This window comes from Hemitrygon akajei, chromosome 3, assembly GCF_048418815.1.
Source record: "Hemitrygon akajei chromosome 3, sHemAka1.3, whole genome shotgun sequence".
Lineage (NCBI taxonomy): Eukaryota > Metazoa > Chordata > Chondrichthyes > Myliobatiformes > Dasyatidae > Hemitrygon > Hemitrygon akajei.
Window position 1 is genome coordinate 104,795,092 of NC_133126.1, and position 15,480 is coordinate 104,810,571.

The window sequence follows — 15,480 nt, forward strand, 5'->3', positions numbered from 1 at the left end:
CTGTAAATTTACTAATCAGCTAACCTATATTTTAAACCTATATTTTAATCCAATTCATTTATATATCCACAGTAATAGCAGCCAGTTTTACTTAGCAGCACTTTTCCCTTGACTTCTTCATGACCTGACAGCTGCTATTGGATGAGTAGAACTCTGACTTCAGAGGAGCAAGACTGAAAGATGTCCTTTGTTGTTATTGCAAACTTTGTTTACCAGTAGGCATCTATGTCCTTTTCGCAGATGTCTCTGGGAAGGCATTTCATGGCTTCCCTGTTAGATCTGACAAGGAAATGACTTGCCGTCTCTACCATTAAGGCTTCTTCAACAGTAACATCATCTGATTCTACTGAATCTCAGGCCAGTTGCTCCTCAAACGGAGCCTCTAGTCTTGGCAGGTCCAGTGTAGTCCTGGCAGTCCAATAAATTAAGGAACTAAGGCTAATTTTATTAATTTTATCCATTCAGATATATCTTTCTGGATTAAATTGTCTCTTTCCAATACATTCTCCCTTCCACACCACCTCATCCCCATTTGTATTTTGCAGAAGATACAAAAACCTGAAAGCATATACCGTAAGGATCAAGAACAGCTTCTGACCTGCCGTTATAAGACTATTGAACAGTCCCCTAGCATATTAAGATAGGCTCTTGACCTCACAGCCTACAGTATTAGGGCCTTGCTCTTATTGTCTACCTGCACTGCACTTTCTCTAACTAAATTTATTCTGCTTTGTTATTGTTTTCATGTGTACACCTCAATGGCCTGTTGTAATGAGATGATCTACACTAAGGGGTGACAAAAAAAGTTCTTCACTGTACCTCAGCATGTGACAATAAATTAATATGCCAATTTATTATGTTCATTGAAATAATTAATTGAAACACATATATACTGTTAGAGTTAATATATGTACACAGAATACTAAAAACAGAGCAGGGTCAATTCTCAAACATTTGTAATTTGAAACACAAGATAAGAGCACTCATTTGTTGGTCTTGTCAATGAGAAATGAATATTCTGCTCATTATTCTGAGGAAATAATGTGGATACAAATAAAAGAAGTTGGTTAATTGGTCAAGTGATTAATGTGCCACTAAATCTTCTGTACAACTTTACACTGATTCAGTGTTCTGCTGGCCACCAATCTTTCTCACTTTCCATCCCGTCATCAATAAAATCAGTACACCAAGGACAGTATATCCAACTTGTAGACCTAAGTACCTGTGGAACAGAAACACAAAAAGACATAATCCTTTATAAATGCACAATCATCTATGTTAGATCATACAGCATGATAACTGGGACACTGAGTCCATGTTGGTGATCAGGAGTCTATCTATGCTAATCTCATTTAGAAACATTCAGCTCATTGCCTTCTATATCTTGGCATTTCCAGTGAACATCAAAATACTCAATTATTGAGAGAATCTGCATCCATTATGCATTTAGGCTGTGAGTTCTAGGTTTCAACCACCCTCTGTTTCAGTATGAAAAAATTCATCCTTAAATCTCTGAAGGAGAGGAGAACAGTCATCACATTATATGTGATACTAATAACATCAGCAGAAAGAGGAATGAGTTCCTGCAGAGTTTCAGAGATTCATCATCATCATCATCATCAGGTGCCATGCCTAGTTTGAGCTCTGACTGCCATGGCCCACACACTCCTGTTTCAAGTCAAGTGGATCAACTCATTGGTATTCATTTCCAGTTCTCTGGCTGCTGTATCCATCATCATTTGTTTTTGCCTTCCTTTTGCTTTCTTCCGTTCATTCTTTCCCATAATTACCATGCATTCTAACTCCTCTTTCAGAGATTAAAAAGCAAGTTTTCTAAGGTCATAATCTTGAGTTTACTTATTGTGCCACATGCTAATGAGGGAGGAAATAGAGGAAACCAGAAGAAGAGGGCCTTTAAAGATGGTGATCGGTTGGAGCTTAAAAGAGTTCAGAAGGAACTCAGAGTACAGATAAGGGGGGCAAAGGAGCAGTATAGGAGGAAGCTAGAACAAAAGCTGCAGAAAAAAAGCATGAAGGAGGTGTGGGGTGGGATGGGATGAAGATCATCACCGGATGCGGTGCAAAGCGGGGGGCGAACATAAGTGGAGATGTGGAGAAAGCGAACCAGCTGAACAACTTCTTCAACAGGTTCGACAGCTCAATCTCATCCTCACCGCAGAAATCCACACCAGGCTTACTTCCCTCACAGGAAAATAGCCACTCACAGGAGACCTTGCCCATGCCCAGGATTACGGCTGCACAGGTGGAAGGTCAACTGAGGAAGATCTGTACCAGCAAGGCGGCTGGACTGGATGGAGTTTCCCCACGATTACTGAGGGCCTGTGCGACTGAGCTGGGAGAACCACTACAGCGTATCTTCAACTTGAGCCAGGAGCAGAGAAGAGTACCCAGACAGTGGAAAACATCCTGTATTGTCCCGGTACCGAAGAAACCACAACCAAAGGAGTTGAATGACTTCAGACCTGTTGCCTTGACGTCGCACGTGATGAAGACCATGGAGCGGCTGATAATACAGAATCTGAGGCCACAAACCAGGAACGCCCAGGATCCTCTTCAGTTTGCGTATAAGGAGAAGGTGGGAGTGGAGGATGCTATCACGTATTTGCTGCACAAATCACTCTCTCACCTAGATGGGGTCAGTTGTGCTGTGAGGATTACATTCCTTGACTTCTCTAGTGCCTTTAACACCATCCAGCCCAAGATCTTAAGGCACAAACTAACGGAGATGGGAGTAGACTCTTACATGGTGGATTGGATAGTGGACTACTTGAGATAGACCTCAGTATGTGCGGTTGGGAGACTGTAGGTCTGACACGTTGGTCAGCAGCACAGGAGCGCCGCAGGGAACCGTACTCTCTCCGGTCCTGTTCACCCTGTACACATCAGACTTCCAATATAACTCGGAGTCCTGCCATGTGCAGAAGTTCGCTGATGACACGGCCATAGTGGGGTGTGTCAGGAATGGACAGGAGGAGGAGTATAGGAAACTGATACAGGACTTTGTGATATGGTGCAACTCAAACTACCTGCGTCTCAATATCACCAAGACCAAGGAGATGGTGGTGGACTTTAGGAGATCTAGGCCTCATATGGAGCCAGTGATCATTAATGGAGAATGTGTGGAGCAGGTTAAGACCTACAAGTATCTGGGAGTACAGTTAGACGAGAAGCTAGACTGGACTGCCAACACAGATGCCTTGTGCAGGAAGGCACAGAGTCGACTGTACTTCCTTAGAAGGTTGGCGTCATTCAATGTCTGTAGTGAGATGCTGAAGATGTTCTATAGGTCAGTTGTGGAGAGCGCCCTCTTCTTGTGGTGGCGTGTTGGGGAGGAAGCATTAAGAAGAGGGACGCCTCACGTCTTAATAAGCTGGTAAGGAAGGCGGGCTCTGTCGTGGGCAAAGTACTGGAGAGTTTAACATTGGTAGCTGAGCGAAGGGCGCTGAGTAGGCTACGGTCAATTATGGAAAACTCTGAACATCCTCTACATAGCACCATCCAGAGACAGAGAAGCAGTTTCAGCGACAGGTTACTATCGATGCAATGCTCCTCAGACAGGATGAAGAGGTCAATACTCCCCAATGCCATTAGGCTTTACAATTCTACCGCCAGGACTTAAGAACTTTTTAAAAGCTATTATTAATGCTTTTTGAGATAGTGATTTAGATGCATATCATATTTTTTACTGAGTTAAGTACTGTATGTAATTAGTTTTGCTACAACAAGTGTATGGGACATTGGAAAAAAGTTGAATTTCCCCATGGGGATGAATAAAGTATCTATCTATCTATCTATAAATATGTGGCGAGGGAGGGGTTCAGATTGGATCATTGGGATAGTTCCTGTGCAAAGTAGGACCTCCATAAGAATTGGTTACACAGAAGGTGGGATCTAGGAAAACAAAATGGTTCTCTGAAAGTGGTGCCGCAATTAGGCAAGGTGGTAGCATGCAGGCCTTCATCAGTCATGGCATCAGTATAGAAGCCGGGATGTAATGTACAGTTGTATTGGACATTGGTGAAGTTGCAAAACAGTGTTCACTTTTGGTTCCTTGCCATAGGACTGATGCCATTAAGCTGGAAACAGTACAAGAACAATTTATGAGAATGTTGCCAGGACTCAAGTGACTACATTAGAGAGTACTTCTAAGTTGAACATTTTTTCATTGGAGTGTGGGAAAATTAGGGGTGATTTTATAGAGATGTAAGGCCCATAGATCAAGTCACTGTGCACACTTTTTCTGAGAGTTGTGGAATCAAAGAATGGATGAAGGTGAGAGAGGAGGGATTTAATAAAAAATTGACAGGCAAATTATTTTTTTTAAATTACACAGAGGTTAGGCTGTATGTGGAATAAACTGCCAGAGGATGTGGTTGAGGCAGGTCGATTAAAAATATTTTATAAAAACACTTGGACAGTTAGGCCAAACAGCCTGTTTCCATGCTGACATGAATTGGAAGAGGAACCAATATCTATGCAGGGAGCTTTGCTCGCTCTACTGGGAAGGGTTTAAACTAAAGCAGCACAGTGGTGTTGGAAATTCAGTCACAGTGTGTCAGGTTTTTGTAGTATGAAATTTTAATTTTCCAAATATTGACAAAGATTGCAGAAGTACCATGGGTATTTTAGAGGCTAAATTTGTTAAGTGCTTCCAAGATAGATATTTGTCATATAGATAGAGAAACTAGCAGACTAGACTTTACGTTAGGATATGGAACTGGCCAAGTGTTATACACTATGGAAACAGTGAACATAATTGTGGCACCAACTACGTTGGTGTTACCAAGAGACAGCTTGGTAAAAGTACTTTTGGAGCGGATGCTTGCAGACAAATCAACATCTAGTGAGAATCTTTAAAAGATGTTCCAGTAAGGGTAATAGGAACATATCACAAGATTAGGGAACCATGGATGACAATGAATGTGGAAGGTCTAATAATAAAGCAAAAGGAAGCATATGGCAAGTATAGGCAAACAGACAAGTCCCTTTTCGAGAGTACTCAAGTCCACTGATAAGGTCCACTTAGAGACCAGAAGATGTAGTTATGACAAGGATATGAACAAAATCATTAGTATTAAGAAAATGAACACCTTAGATGTCTTGTAAATTAGAAAGATAGATAATTCCACTGATTCACCATCCTCTGGCTAAATAAATTCCTTCTCATCTCAATTCTAAAGCTCTGTCCTTGTATTCTGAAACTGCCCTTTGGTCTTACACTCTTTCACGATCGGAAACATCCTCTCCATGTATGGCTTTCAATACCTCATAGTTTCAATCAAATCATTGGCACCTCACCCTCTGAAACTCCAGTAAATATAGAGTCATCAAACTCTTCAAGCATTGACCTTTTCATTCTCGGAAACCTCCTCTTTACCCTCTCCAACACTAGTACATCATTCTTTAGATATGGAGCACAAAAATGCTCAGAATACTTTGCCTATCTTTGTATCATGCACAAAACTTGGCCAAAAAATCATTTCCATTATTCAAATTATTAACATATACCACAAAAGATAGCGGGCCCAACACCGACTTCTGAAAAACATCAGCAGCCTAATGGAAAAGGCCCTCTTCATTCTTATTCTTTCCCTTCTGCTAGACAATCTTCTATTAATGCCAATAGCTTCCTCATAACACCATGGGCACTTATCTAGTCTAGCAGCCTCATCTGGGGCACCTTGTCAAAGTCTTTCTGGTTCCTGTGAGAGAGTTTTAAAATGGAGTTGGGCAAATTACGAGGGCATTAGACAGGAACTGAGAAGCATTAATTGGGAACACCTTTTCGTTAGCAAGTCCATAACAGGCATGTGGAGGGTGTTTAAAGATCAAATGCGCAGAGTACAGGAAAGGTATGTTCCTGTTACAAGGAAGGAAGGGGACAGAAAGACAAGAGAACCCTGGATGACCAGAGAGGTACAGTATATAAATAACCTAGATGAAATGTAGATGGGTGAGTTTGTAAATTTGTGAATGATATCAAGATTGGTGGAGTTGTGGTAGTGCTGAAGACTGGCAAAGAATACAGCACGGTATAGATCATAGAACCATAGAACATTACAGCACAGAAACAGGCCTTTTGGCCCTTCTTGGCTGTGCCAAATCATTTTTCTACCTAGTCCCACTGATCTTTACCTGGACCATCTCCCTTCATACACCTCTCATCCGTGTACCTGTCCAAGTTTTTCTTAAATGTTAAAAGTAAGCCTGCATTTACCACTTCCTCTGGCAGCTCATTCCACACTCCCACCACTCTCTCTGTGAAGAAGCCCACCCCAATGTTCCCTTTAAACTTTTCCCCCTTCACCCTTAATCCATATCCTCTGTTTTTGTTTCCCCTAGCCTCAGTGGAAAAAGCCTGCTTGCATTCTCTCTATCTATACCTATCATAATTTTATATACCTGTATCAAATCTCCCTTATTCTTCTACGCTCCAGGGAATAAAGTCCTAACCTATTCAACCTTTCTCTGTATCTCAGTTTCTCAAGTCCCGGCAACATCCTTGTAAACCTTCTCTGCACTCTTTCAACCTTATTAATATCCTTCCAGTAATTCGGTGACCAAAACTGCACACAATACTCCAAATTCGGCCTCACCAATGCCTTACACAACCTCACCATAACATTCTAACTCTTATACTCAATACTTTGATTTACAAAGGCCAATGTACCAAAAGCTCTCTTTACTACCCTATCTACCTGTGACGCCACTTGTAGGGGATATTGTATCTGTATTCCCAGATCCCTCTGTTCTACTGCACTCCTCAGTGCCCTACCATTTACCTTGTAAGTTCTACCTTGGTTTTTCCTTAAAAAGGTTTTTCCTCACACTTGTCTGTATTGTCTGCCATTTTTTAGCCCATTTTTCCAGCTGGACCAAATCCCTCTGCAAGCTTTGAAAACCTTCCTCACTGTCCATTACACCTCCAATCTTTGTATTATCAGCAAATTTGCTGATCCAATTTACCACCTTATCATTCAGATCATTGATATAGATGACAAATAACAAAGGACCCAGCACTGATCACTGTGGCACACCACTAGTCACAGGCCTTCATTCAGAGAAGCAATCCTCCACTACCACTCTCTGACTTCTCCCATTTAGTCAATGTCTAATCCAATTTACTACCTCATGATGTATACCTAGCAACTGAATCTTCCTTACCTCCCATGCAGGACCTTATCAAGGGCCTAACTGAAGTCCATGTAGATGACATCCACTGCCTTCCCTTCATCCACTTTCCTTGCAATTTCCTCAAAACACTTTAATAGATTTGTTAAACATGACTTACCATGCACAAAGCCGTGTTGACACTCCCTAATAAGTCCCTGTCTATCTAAATACTTGTAGATCCTATCTCTTAGTACTCCTTCCAATAATTTACCTACTACCGACGTCAAACTTATCAGCCTATAGTTTCCCGGATTACTTTTAGAGCCTTTTTTAAACAACGGAACAACATGAACTATCCTCTAATCCTCTGGCACCTCACTCATAGATACTGACATTTTAAATATATCTGCCAAGGCCCCTGCAACTTCAACACTAGTCTCCTTCAAGGTCCGAGGGAATACCCTGTCAGGTCCTGGGGATTTATGTACTCTGATTTGCTTCAAGATAGCAAGCACCACCTCCTCTCAAATCTGTATAGGTTCCATGACCTCACTACTTGTTTGCCTTATTTCCATTGACTCCATGCCAGTTTCCTTAGTAAATACAGAAGCAAAATACCCATTTAAGATCTCCCCCATTTCTTTTGGTTCCATACATAGCTGACCACTCGGATCTTCACGAGGACCAATTTTATCCCTTACTATCCTTTTGCTCTTAATATACCTGTAGAAGCTCTTTGGACTATCCTTCACCTTGACTGCTAAGGCTACCTCATGTCTTCTTTTAGCCCTCCTGATTTCTTTCTTAAGTTTTTTTTGCAGTTTTTATACTCCTCAAGTACCTTATTTGCTCCCTGTTTCCTATACATGTCATACATCTCTCTCTCTTCTTCTTTATCAGAGTTCCAATATCCCTAGAGAACCAAGGTTCCTTATTCTTATTCACTTTGCCTTTAATCCTGACAGGAACATACAAACTCTGCACTCTCAAAATTTCTCCTTTGAAGGCCTTCCACTTACCAATGACATCCTTGCCAGAGAACGACCTGTCCCAATCCAAGCTTTTTAGATCCTTTCTCATTTCTTCAAATTTGGCCTTTTTCCAGTTTAGAACCTCAACCCGAGGACCAGATCTATCTTTATCCATGATCAAGTTGAAACTAATGGTATTATGCTCACTGGAACCAAAGTGTTCCCCTACACACACTTCTGTCAACTGTCCTAACTTGTTTCCTAATAGGAGATCTAATATTGCATCCTCTCTGGTCGGTACCTCTATATATTGATTTAGAAAACTTTCCTGAACACATTTTACAAACTCTAACCCGTCCAGACCTTTAACAGTATGGGAGTCCCTATCAATATATGGAAAATTAAAATCCCCTACTATCACAACTTTATGTTTCCTGCAGTTGTCTGCTATCTCTGCAGATTTGCTCCTCCAATTCTCTCTGACTATTGGGTGGTCTATAATACAACTCCATTAATGTGGTCATACCTTTCTTGTTTCTCAGCTCCACCCATATGGCCTCAGTAGACAAGCCCTCTAATCTGTCCTGCCTGAGCACTGCTGTAACATATTCCCTGACTAGCAATGCCACCCTCCCCCACCCTTCATCCCTCTGCCTCTATCATGTCTGAAACATCGGAACCCTGGAACATTAAGCTGCCAGTCCTGCCCCTCCTGTAGCCAAGTTTCACTAATTGCTACAATGTCATAATTCCATGTGTCAATCCACACCCTCAGCTTGTCAGCCTTCCCCACAATACTCCTCGCATTGAAATAGACATATCTCAGAAGATTTTTATCACCACACACAACCCTTCTATTTTTGACTTTGTATGAACCTTTAACATAATTTAGTTTCACCCCCACTCCACTATCTACTCTGGCACTCTGGCTCCCATCCCCTTGCAAATCTAGTTTAAACACCCCCCCCCCCCCCGCAATAGCACTAACAAACCTCCCTGCAAGGATATTGGTCCCCCTGTAGTTCAGGTGTCTCTCTTGTACAGGTCCCACCTGTCCCTGAAGAGGTCCCAATGATCCTGAAATCTGGAACCCTGCCCCCTACACCAGTTCCTCAGTTGCAGTTGGGCTGAGAAATGACAGATAGAGTTTAACCCAGGTAAATGTGAGGTGTTGCACCTTGGTAGGGCAAATGTAAGAAGACAGTACACTGTTAAGGGCAAAATCCTTAAGCATTGCTTAGAGAGAACTTGGAGTCCAAGTTCATAGCTCCTTGAAGTGGCTACACAGGTTGATAAGGTGGTTAAGAAGGCATATTAAATGCTTGCTTTTATTAGTTGAAGCATTAAGTTCAAAAGTCAAGAGGTTATTTTACAACTTTACAGAACTCTAGCTAGGCCACATCTGGAGTATTGCACACAGTTCTGGTTGCCCAGTATACGAAGAATGCTGAGGCTTTGGAGAGAGTGCAGAAGAGTTTACCAGGATGCTGTCTATGTAGAGGGCATGTGCTACCACAAGAGGCTGGATAAACTTGGACTGCTTTCTTTGGAGTGCTGAGGGCTGAAGGGGGGGAATCTGATAGAGGTTTATAGGATTATGAGAGGCATAGATAGAGTAGACAGTGAGTATGTGTTTCCCAGGATAGAAATGACTAATACCAGAGGGAATGCATTGAAGGTGAGAGGGAGTAGGTTCAAAGAGGATGTTTTTTTCCCTCAGAGAGTTGTGGATGCCTGGAATGCGCTGCCTGAGGAAAATACATTAGAGGCTTTTAAAAGATGTTTGGATAGTCACATGCATGTAAGGAAGATGGAGGAATATGGACATGGTGTAGGTAGGAGGGATTAGTGTGGTGGATGTTTTTGATTTGTTTTTAGCTGGTTTGGCACAACAGTGTGGGCCAAATAGCCTGTTCCTCTGCTGTATTGTAGGTCCTCTCAAATACAGGCATACCTCTTTGGATATAAGACCATAAGACAAAGGAGCAGAATGAGGCCATTTGGCCCACTGATTCTGCTCTGCCATTCAATCTTTGCTATCTTATTCTTTGTTCCCCTCCTCAGTCCCACACCCTGGCCTTCTCCCTGCAACCTCTGATGCCATATCCAATCAAGAACATACCAAGCTCTGCCTTAAATACACCCAACAATCTGGCCTCCACAGCTGCATGTGGTAATAAATTCCACAAATTCACCACCCTCTGGCAAAAGAAATTTCTCTGCATCTCTGTTTTAAATGGACACTCCTCTATCCAGAGGCTGTGTCCTCTTGTCCTAGACTCCCTCATCATGGGAAGCAGCCTTTCCACATTTACTCTATCTAGTCCTTTCAACATTCAAAAGGTTTCAATGAGATTCCCGCTTATCCTTCTAGATTCTAACAAGTACAGACCTTGAGCTATCAAACATTCCTTGTATGATACCCTTTTCATTCCCAGAATTATCCTTGTGAACTTCCTCTGAACCCTTTCCTATGCCAGCACATCTTTTCTTAGATGAGGAGCCCAAAACTGTTCACAATACTCAAGGAGAGGCCTCACCATTGTCTTATAAAGCCTCAGCATCATATCCCTGCTCTTGTATTCTAAACCTTTTGAAATGAAAGCTAACAATGCATTTGCCTTCCTCACCGCCGACTCTACCTACAAGTTAACCTTTAAGGTGTTCTACACAAGGACTCCCAAGTCCCTTTGCATCTCAGAATTTTTGTAATTTCTCCCCATTTAGAAAATATTCTTCACATTTATTTCTACTACCAAAGTGAATGACCATGCATTTTCCAACATTGTATTTCATTTGCCACTTTTTTGCCCATTCTCTTACTTGAAGTCCTTCTTCGGCTTACCTGTTTCTTCAACTCTATCTGCCCCTCCTACAATCTTCATATCATCTGCAAACTTGGCAACAAAGCCACCTATTACATCATCTAAGTCATTGATATACAGCATAAAAAGAACCGGTCCCAATACTGGCCCCTGTGGAACACCACTGGTCACTGGCAGCCAAACAGAAAAGGATCCTTTTATTCCCACTTGCTGTCTCCTCCAATCAGCCAATGTTCTAACCATGTTAGTAACTTTCCTGTAATACCATGGGCTCGTAACTTGGTAAGCAGCCTCATGTATGGTACCTTGACAAAGTTCTTCTGAAAGTCCATATATACAACATCCACTGCATCCCCTTTATCTATAATGCTTGTAATCTTCTCAAAGAATTCCAACAGGCTCATCAGGCAAGATTTTCCCTTAAGGAAACCATGATGACTTTGTCCTATCTTGTCCAGTGTTACCAAGTATTCCATAAACTCATCCTTAACAATTAACTCCAACATCTTCCCAACCACTGAGGTCAGGCTACCTGGTCTATAATTTTCTTTCTGTTACCTTCCTCCGTTCTTAAGTACTATTGTAGGAGGGCAAACTATCAGTGGAAAGCCTCAGCGACTACAGGCTTGTCACTGAGTTTGGCTCTATGGCTCAGAGGGGAAGAGGGAAGAAGAGCAATGCAGTGGTGATAGAGGAGTTAATGATTAGATAGCAGACGAGATTCTGTGAACGTGAAAGAGACATGCAGATGGCATGTTGTCCCCCAGGTGCTAGGGTCAGGGATGTCTCAGATTAGGTCCACAGCATTCTAAAAGGGGAGGGTGAGCATCAGAAGTTGTGGTATGTGTTGTTACCAATGACCAAGATGGGAAAAGAGATAAGGTCCAAAAAGGAGAATATACCGAGCTAGGGAAGAAGCTAAAAAGCTGGACAAGAGTAGGATTCACTTGATTGTTGTCTGTGCCACACTCCAGTGAGTGTAAGGATAGGATAATTTGGGAGATGAATGTGTGACTGAGGAAGTGGTTACAGGGGGCAGGGTTTCAGTTTGTGGATCATTGGGATTTCTTGTGGGGAAGGCATGACCCGACTTTAAATGGGACCAATATCCTTACAGGCAGATTTGCTAGGGCTGTTGGGAAGAGTTTAAACTCATTTGTCAGGGGAATGTGAACTGGCTTGAAAGGACGGAAGATGGGCAGGTACATCCTCTGCAAATGCAGGTAGATACAACATATAGTGAGACTGTAAGTAAGGATAGCCAGTTGATAGGACTAAATTGCAGTCAATAGCATGGGTTGAAGAATGTCCAATTCAATGCAAGAAGTATCAGGAGCAAGGGTGATATAACCATATAACCATATAACAATTAGAGCACGGAAACAGGCCATCTCTGCCCTTCTAGTCCGTGCCGAACGCTTTCTCTCACCTAGTCCCACCGACCTGCACTCAGCCCATAACCCTCCATTCCCTTCCTGTTCATATATCTATCCAATTTTAATTTAAATGACAATATCGAACCTGCCTCTACCACTTCTACTGGAAGTTCGTTCTACTCAGCGACCACTCTCTGAGTAAATGATACTCTCTCTGAGTGATGTGTAGCTGTTACAGAAAATTGGCTGTCACAAAAGCAAGAGCAAGAATTGGCTGTTGAATGAATATTCTGTAGGGACTCCTTAATTTTATTAGGCAGAATTCACCCAGACTGTTAAGGGTTAAGTTGGCCATGTATGTTACACGTTACGTTATATGTTACTATGTTTTGGGGGCGGGATTTTTTCTGATTATATACATGATGTCAACATTTGTTTGCTGGGTAATAAAGTGTACGTTGGAAGTAATTACATTCATGTCGATTTGTGTCGACAATCCTTTATCGGTGACCCTGATGCTGCTCCAGACAATTCTGGAGTGATTTCACTCATCTTACAATCATATAACCATATAACAATTACAGCACGGAAACAGGCCACTTCGGCCCTTCTAGTCTGTGCCGAACGCTTATTCTCAACTAGTCCACTGACCCGCACTCAGCCCATAACCATCCATTCCTTTCCTGTCCATATAACTATCCAATTTTACTTTAAATGACAATACTGAACCTGCCTCTACCACTTCTACTGGAAGCTCGTTCCACACAACTACCACTCTCTGAGTAAAGAAATTTCCCCTCGTGTTAACCTTCAAGTTTTGCCTCTAACTCTCAACTCATGTCCTCTTCTTTGAATCTCCCCTCCTCTCAATGGAAAAAGCCTATCCACGTCAACTCTATCTATCCCCCTCATTATTTTAAATACCTCTATCAAGTCCCCCCTCAGCCTTCTATGCTCCAAAGAATAAAGACCTAACTTGTTCAATCTTTCCCTGTAACTTAGGTGCTGAAACCCAGGTAACATTCTAGTAAATCTTCTCTGTACTCTCTCTATTTTGTTGACATCTTTCCTATCATTCGGTGACCAGAACTGTACACAATACTACAAGTTCGGCCTTACCAATGCCTTGTACAATTTTAACATTACATCCCAACTCCTATACTCAATGCTCTGATTTATAAAGGCCAACATACCAAAAGCTTTCATCACCACCCTATCCACATGAGATATGTGTATGGGGTGTATGGGGTGTCAGGGAGAGGTAGTACCTCTGACGGGGAACACGTTGTACTCTTCTGAGTAGTTCGTCCGCATTGGTCCTCACCTGACACTCAGCTCTCACCAGTGGTTCCTCGTAGCTGTTTGCATGCAACAGCGGCCACACCCCGGGCAACGGCTTTGACTGGCCGGCAAAACCTGGTGAGGGTAGCCGATGAGCCTCAAACCCTCGGTGAGTTAGGGCTTGTCTACCTACGCATGCGAAGACTGAATTCAGCGGACTACATGGAGGAGACCACCACTTGGCGGTCCAACAAGTAGAAAGGCGGACCCAGCAAAGCGTTGTGGAGCGCAATCAGGGCACAGTGAGACACGTAGGACACTGCTGGCCATCCACTGCATCCCGACTTATCTCCAGCCGTCTCGACTGTGTCTTGCAACTGGATACAGATAGGTCGGGATGAGAGAGTGAGGCTGACGATTTGTGCAACTCTCCCTCACTTTAATCCAAGTCGAGCGCAAGTCACGACTCCAAACCCATTCCGCTAAAAATCTTCAAGTCCTGTGGCGATGGGTGAGTGGCGAAGCAGCAGGTATGGATACACTGGAAGCTGTAGTCACAAACCTGCACACAGGTGGCCCAGGGCATTGGGTCATTCTCCACTGGAATGAAGCAGCAGTGGAGCTCGGCAGCCCCCTGGGTGTCTGAGCAGTCCTCTTTAGGAATCGCTCTGCTCACCTCCATGGAGGAAGGAGCTAGAAAAGCTGCCTCAAACATAGCCTGCTTCATCTTACCCTGGCCAGCACACTGCGGCTGGCGGGGATCCCACTCAGCGGTTGAACTACAAAGAAGACGAAAGTGAAGGTGCTCAACCTTAGCACGTGGAACGTGCAAACTCTGCTTGACATTACCAAGGCTGTCAGACCAGAAAGAAGAACAGCACCAGTCACCAAAGAACTAGCCCGCTATAACGTGGACATTGCAGCACTCAGTGAAACACGCCTAGCAGACAAGGGCCAGCTTACAGAACGTGGTGGTGGGTACACCTTCTTCTGGAGCGGTCGCAGCAGCACTGAACGACGAGAGGCTGGCGTTGGATTTGCCATCCGATCCCACCTCGCTCGTAAACTTGCCAAGCTTCCAGAGGGCATCAACGATCGTCTGATGACGCTTCGGCTCCCACTTGGCAATAAGAGGAGTGCAACGCTGATCAGCGCATATGCCCCAACATTGACCAACCCAGATGACATCAAAGTTAAGTTCTATGAAGATCTTGACGCCCCCATAGCAGCAGTTCAACAGTCAGAGAAGCTTATTGTCCTTGGGGACTTTAATGCCAGAGTGGGGACAGGTTACCAGACCTGGGAAGGGATTCTTGGAAGACATGGTATTGGCAAGTGTAACAGCAATGGCCTGCTGCTCCTCAAGACATGCGCTACGCATGACCTTGTCATCACCAACACCCTATTCCACCTCCCTACCCGTAACATGACATCTTGGATGCATCCACGCTCTAGGCACTGGCATCTGATTGACTATGTCATCACCAGAAAGAGGGACTGGCAAGACGTGACAGTGACAAAGGCCATGTGTGGTGCCGACTGCTGGACGGATCATCGACTCATAGTGTCCAGGTTTAAACTTCGCATCTTGCCTGTGAGAAGACCCCAAGGTCAGAAGACTGCAAAGAGGCTCAATGTCTCCAAGCTGAAGAGCAGCGTAGTTGCAGAAGAATTTCGTGAAGACCTAGCTAGCAGGCTGCTTGACACACCCCAGGATGACCACACCAGCATTGAAGAGCAGTGGACTGCTTTCAGAGATGCAGTCTACTCTACCGCTCTCAAACACCTCGGACCAGCAATCCGTAGACATCAAAACTGGTTCGATGAGAACGACGAGGAGACACAGGCACTGTTGTCAGAGAAACACCAACTGTTCAGAGCGCACCAGAACGA

The 15,480-nt window shown here is 43.4% G+C and overlaps 1 protein-coding gene across 2 annotated transcripts in view; it reads right to left on the reverse strand.

Annotated features, from left to right (window-relative positions):
* Positions 1-828: 828 nt before the first annotated feature.
* The window catches only part of LOC140725279 (solute carrier organic anion transporter family member 2A1-like), a 282,196-nt gene continuing 267,544 nt past the window's right edge, over positions 829-15,480 (reverse strand). For both annotated transcript variants that reach the window (XM_073040547.1, XM_073040546.1), the window contains one exon: positions 829-1,222. In XM_073040547.1, the coding sequence (XP_072896648.1) occupies positions 1,114-1,222 (109 nt within the window). In that variant the 3' untranslated portion in view covers positions 829-1,113. The remainder of the gene's footprint in view (positions 1,223-15,480) is intronic.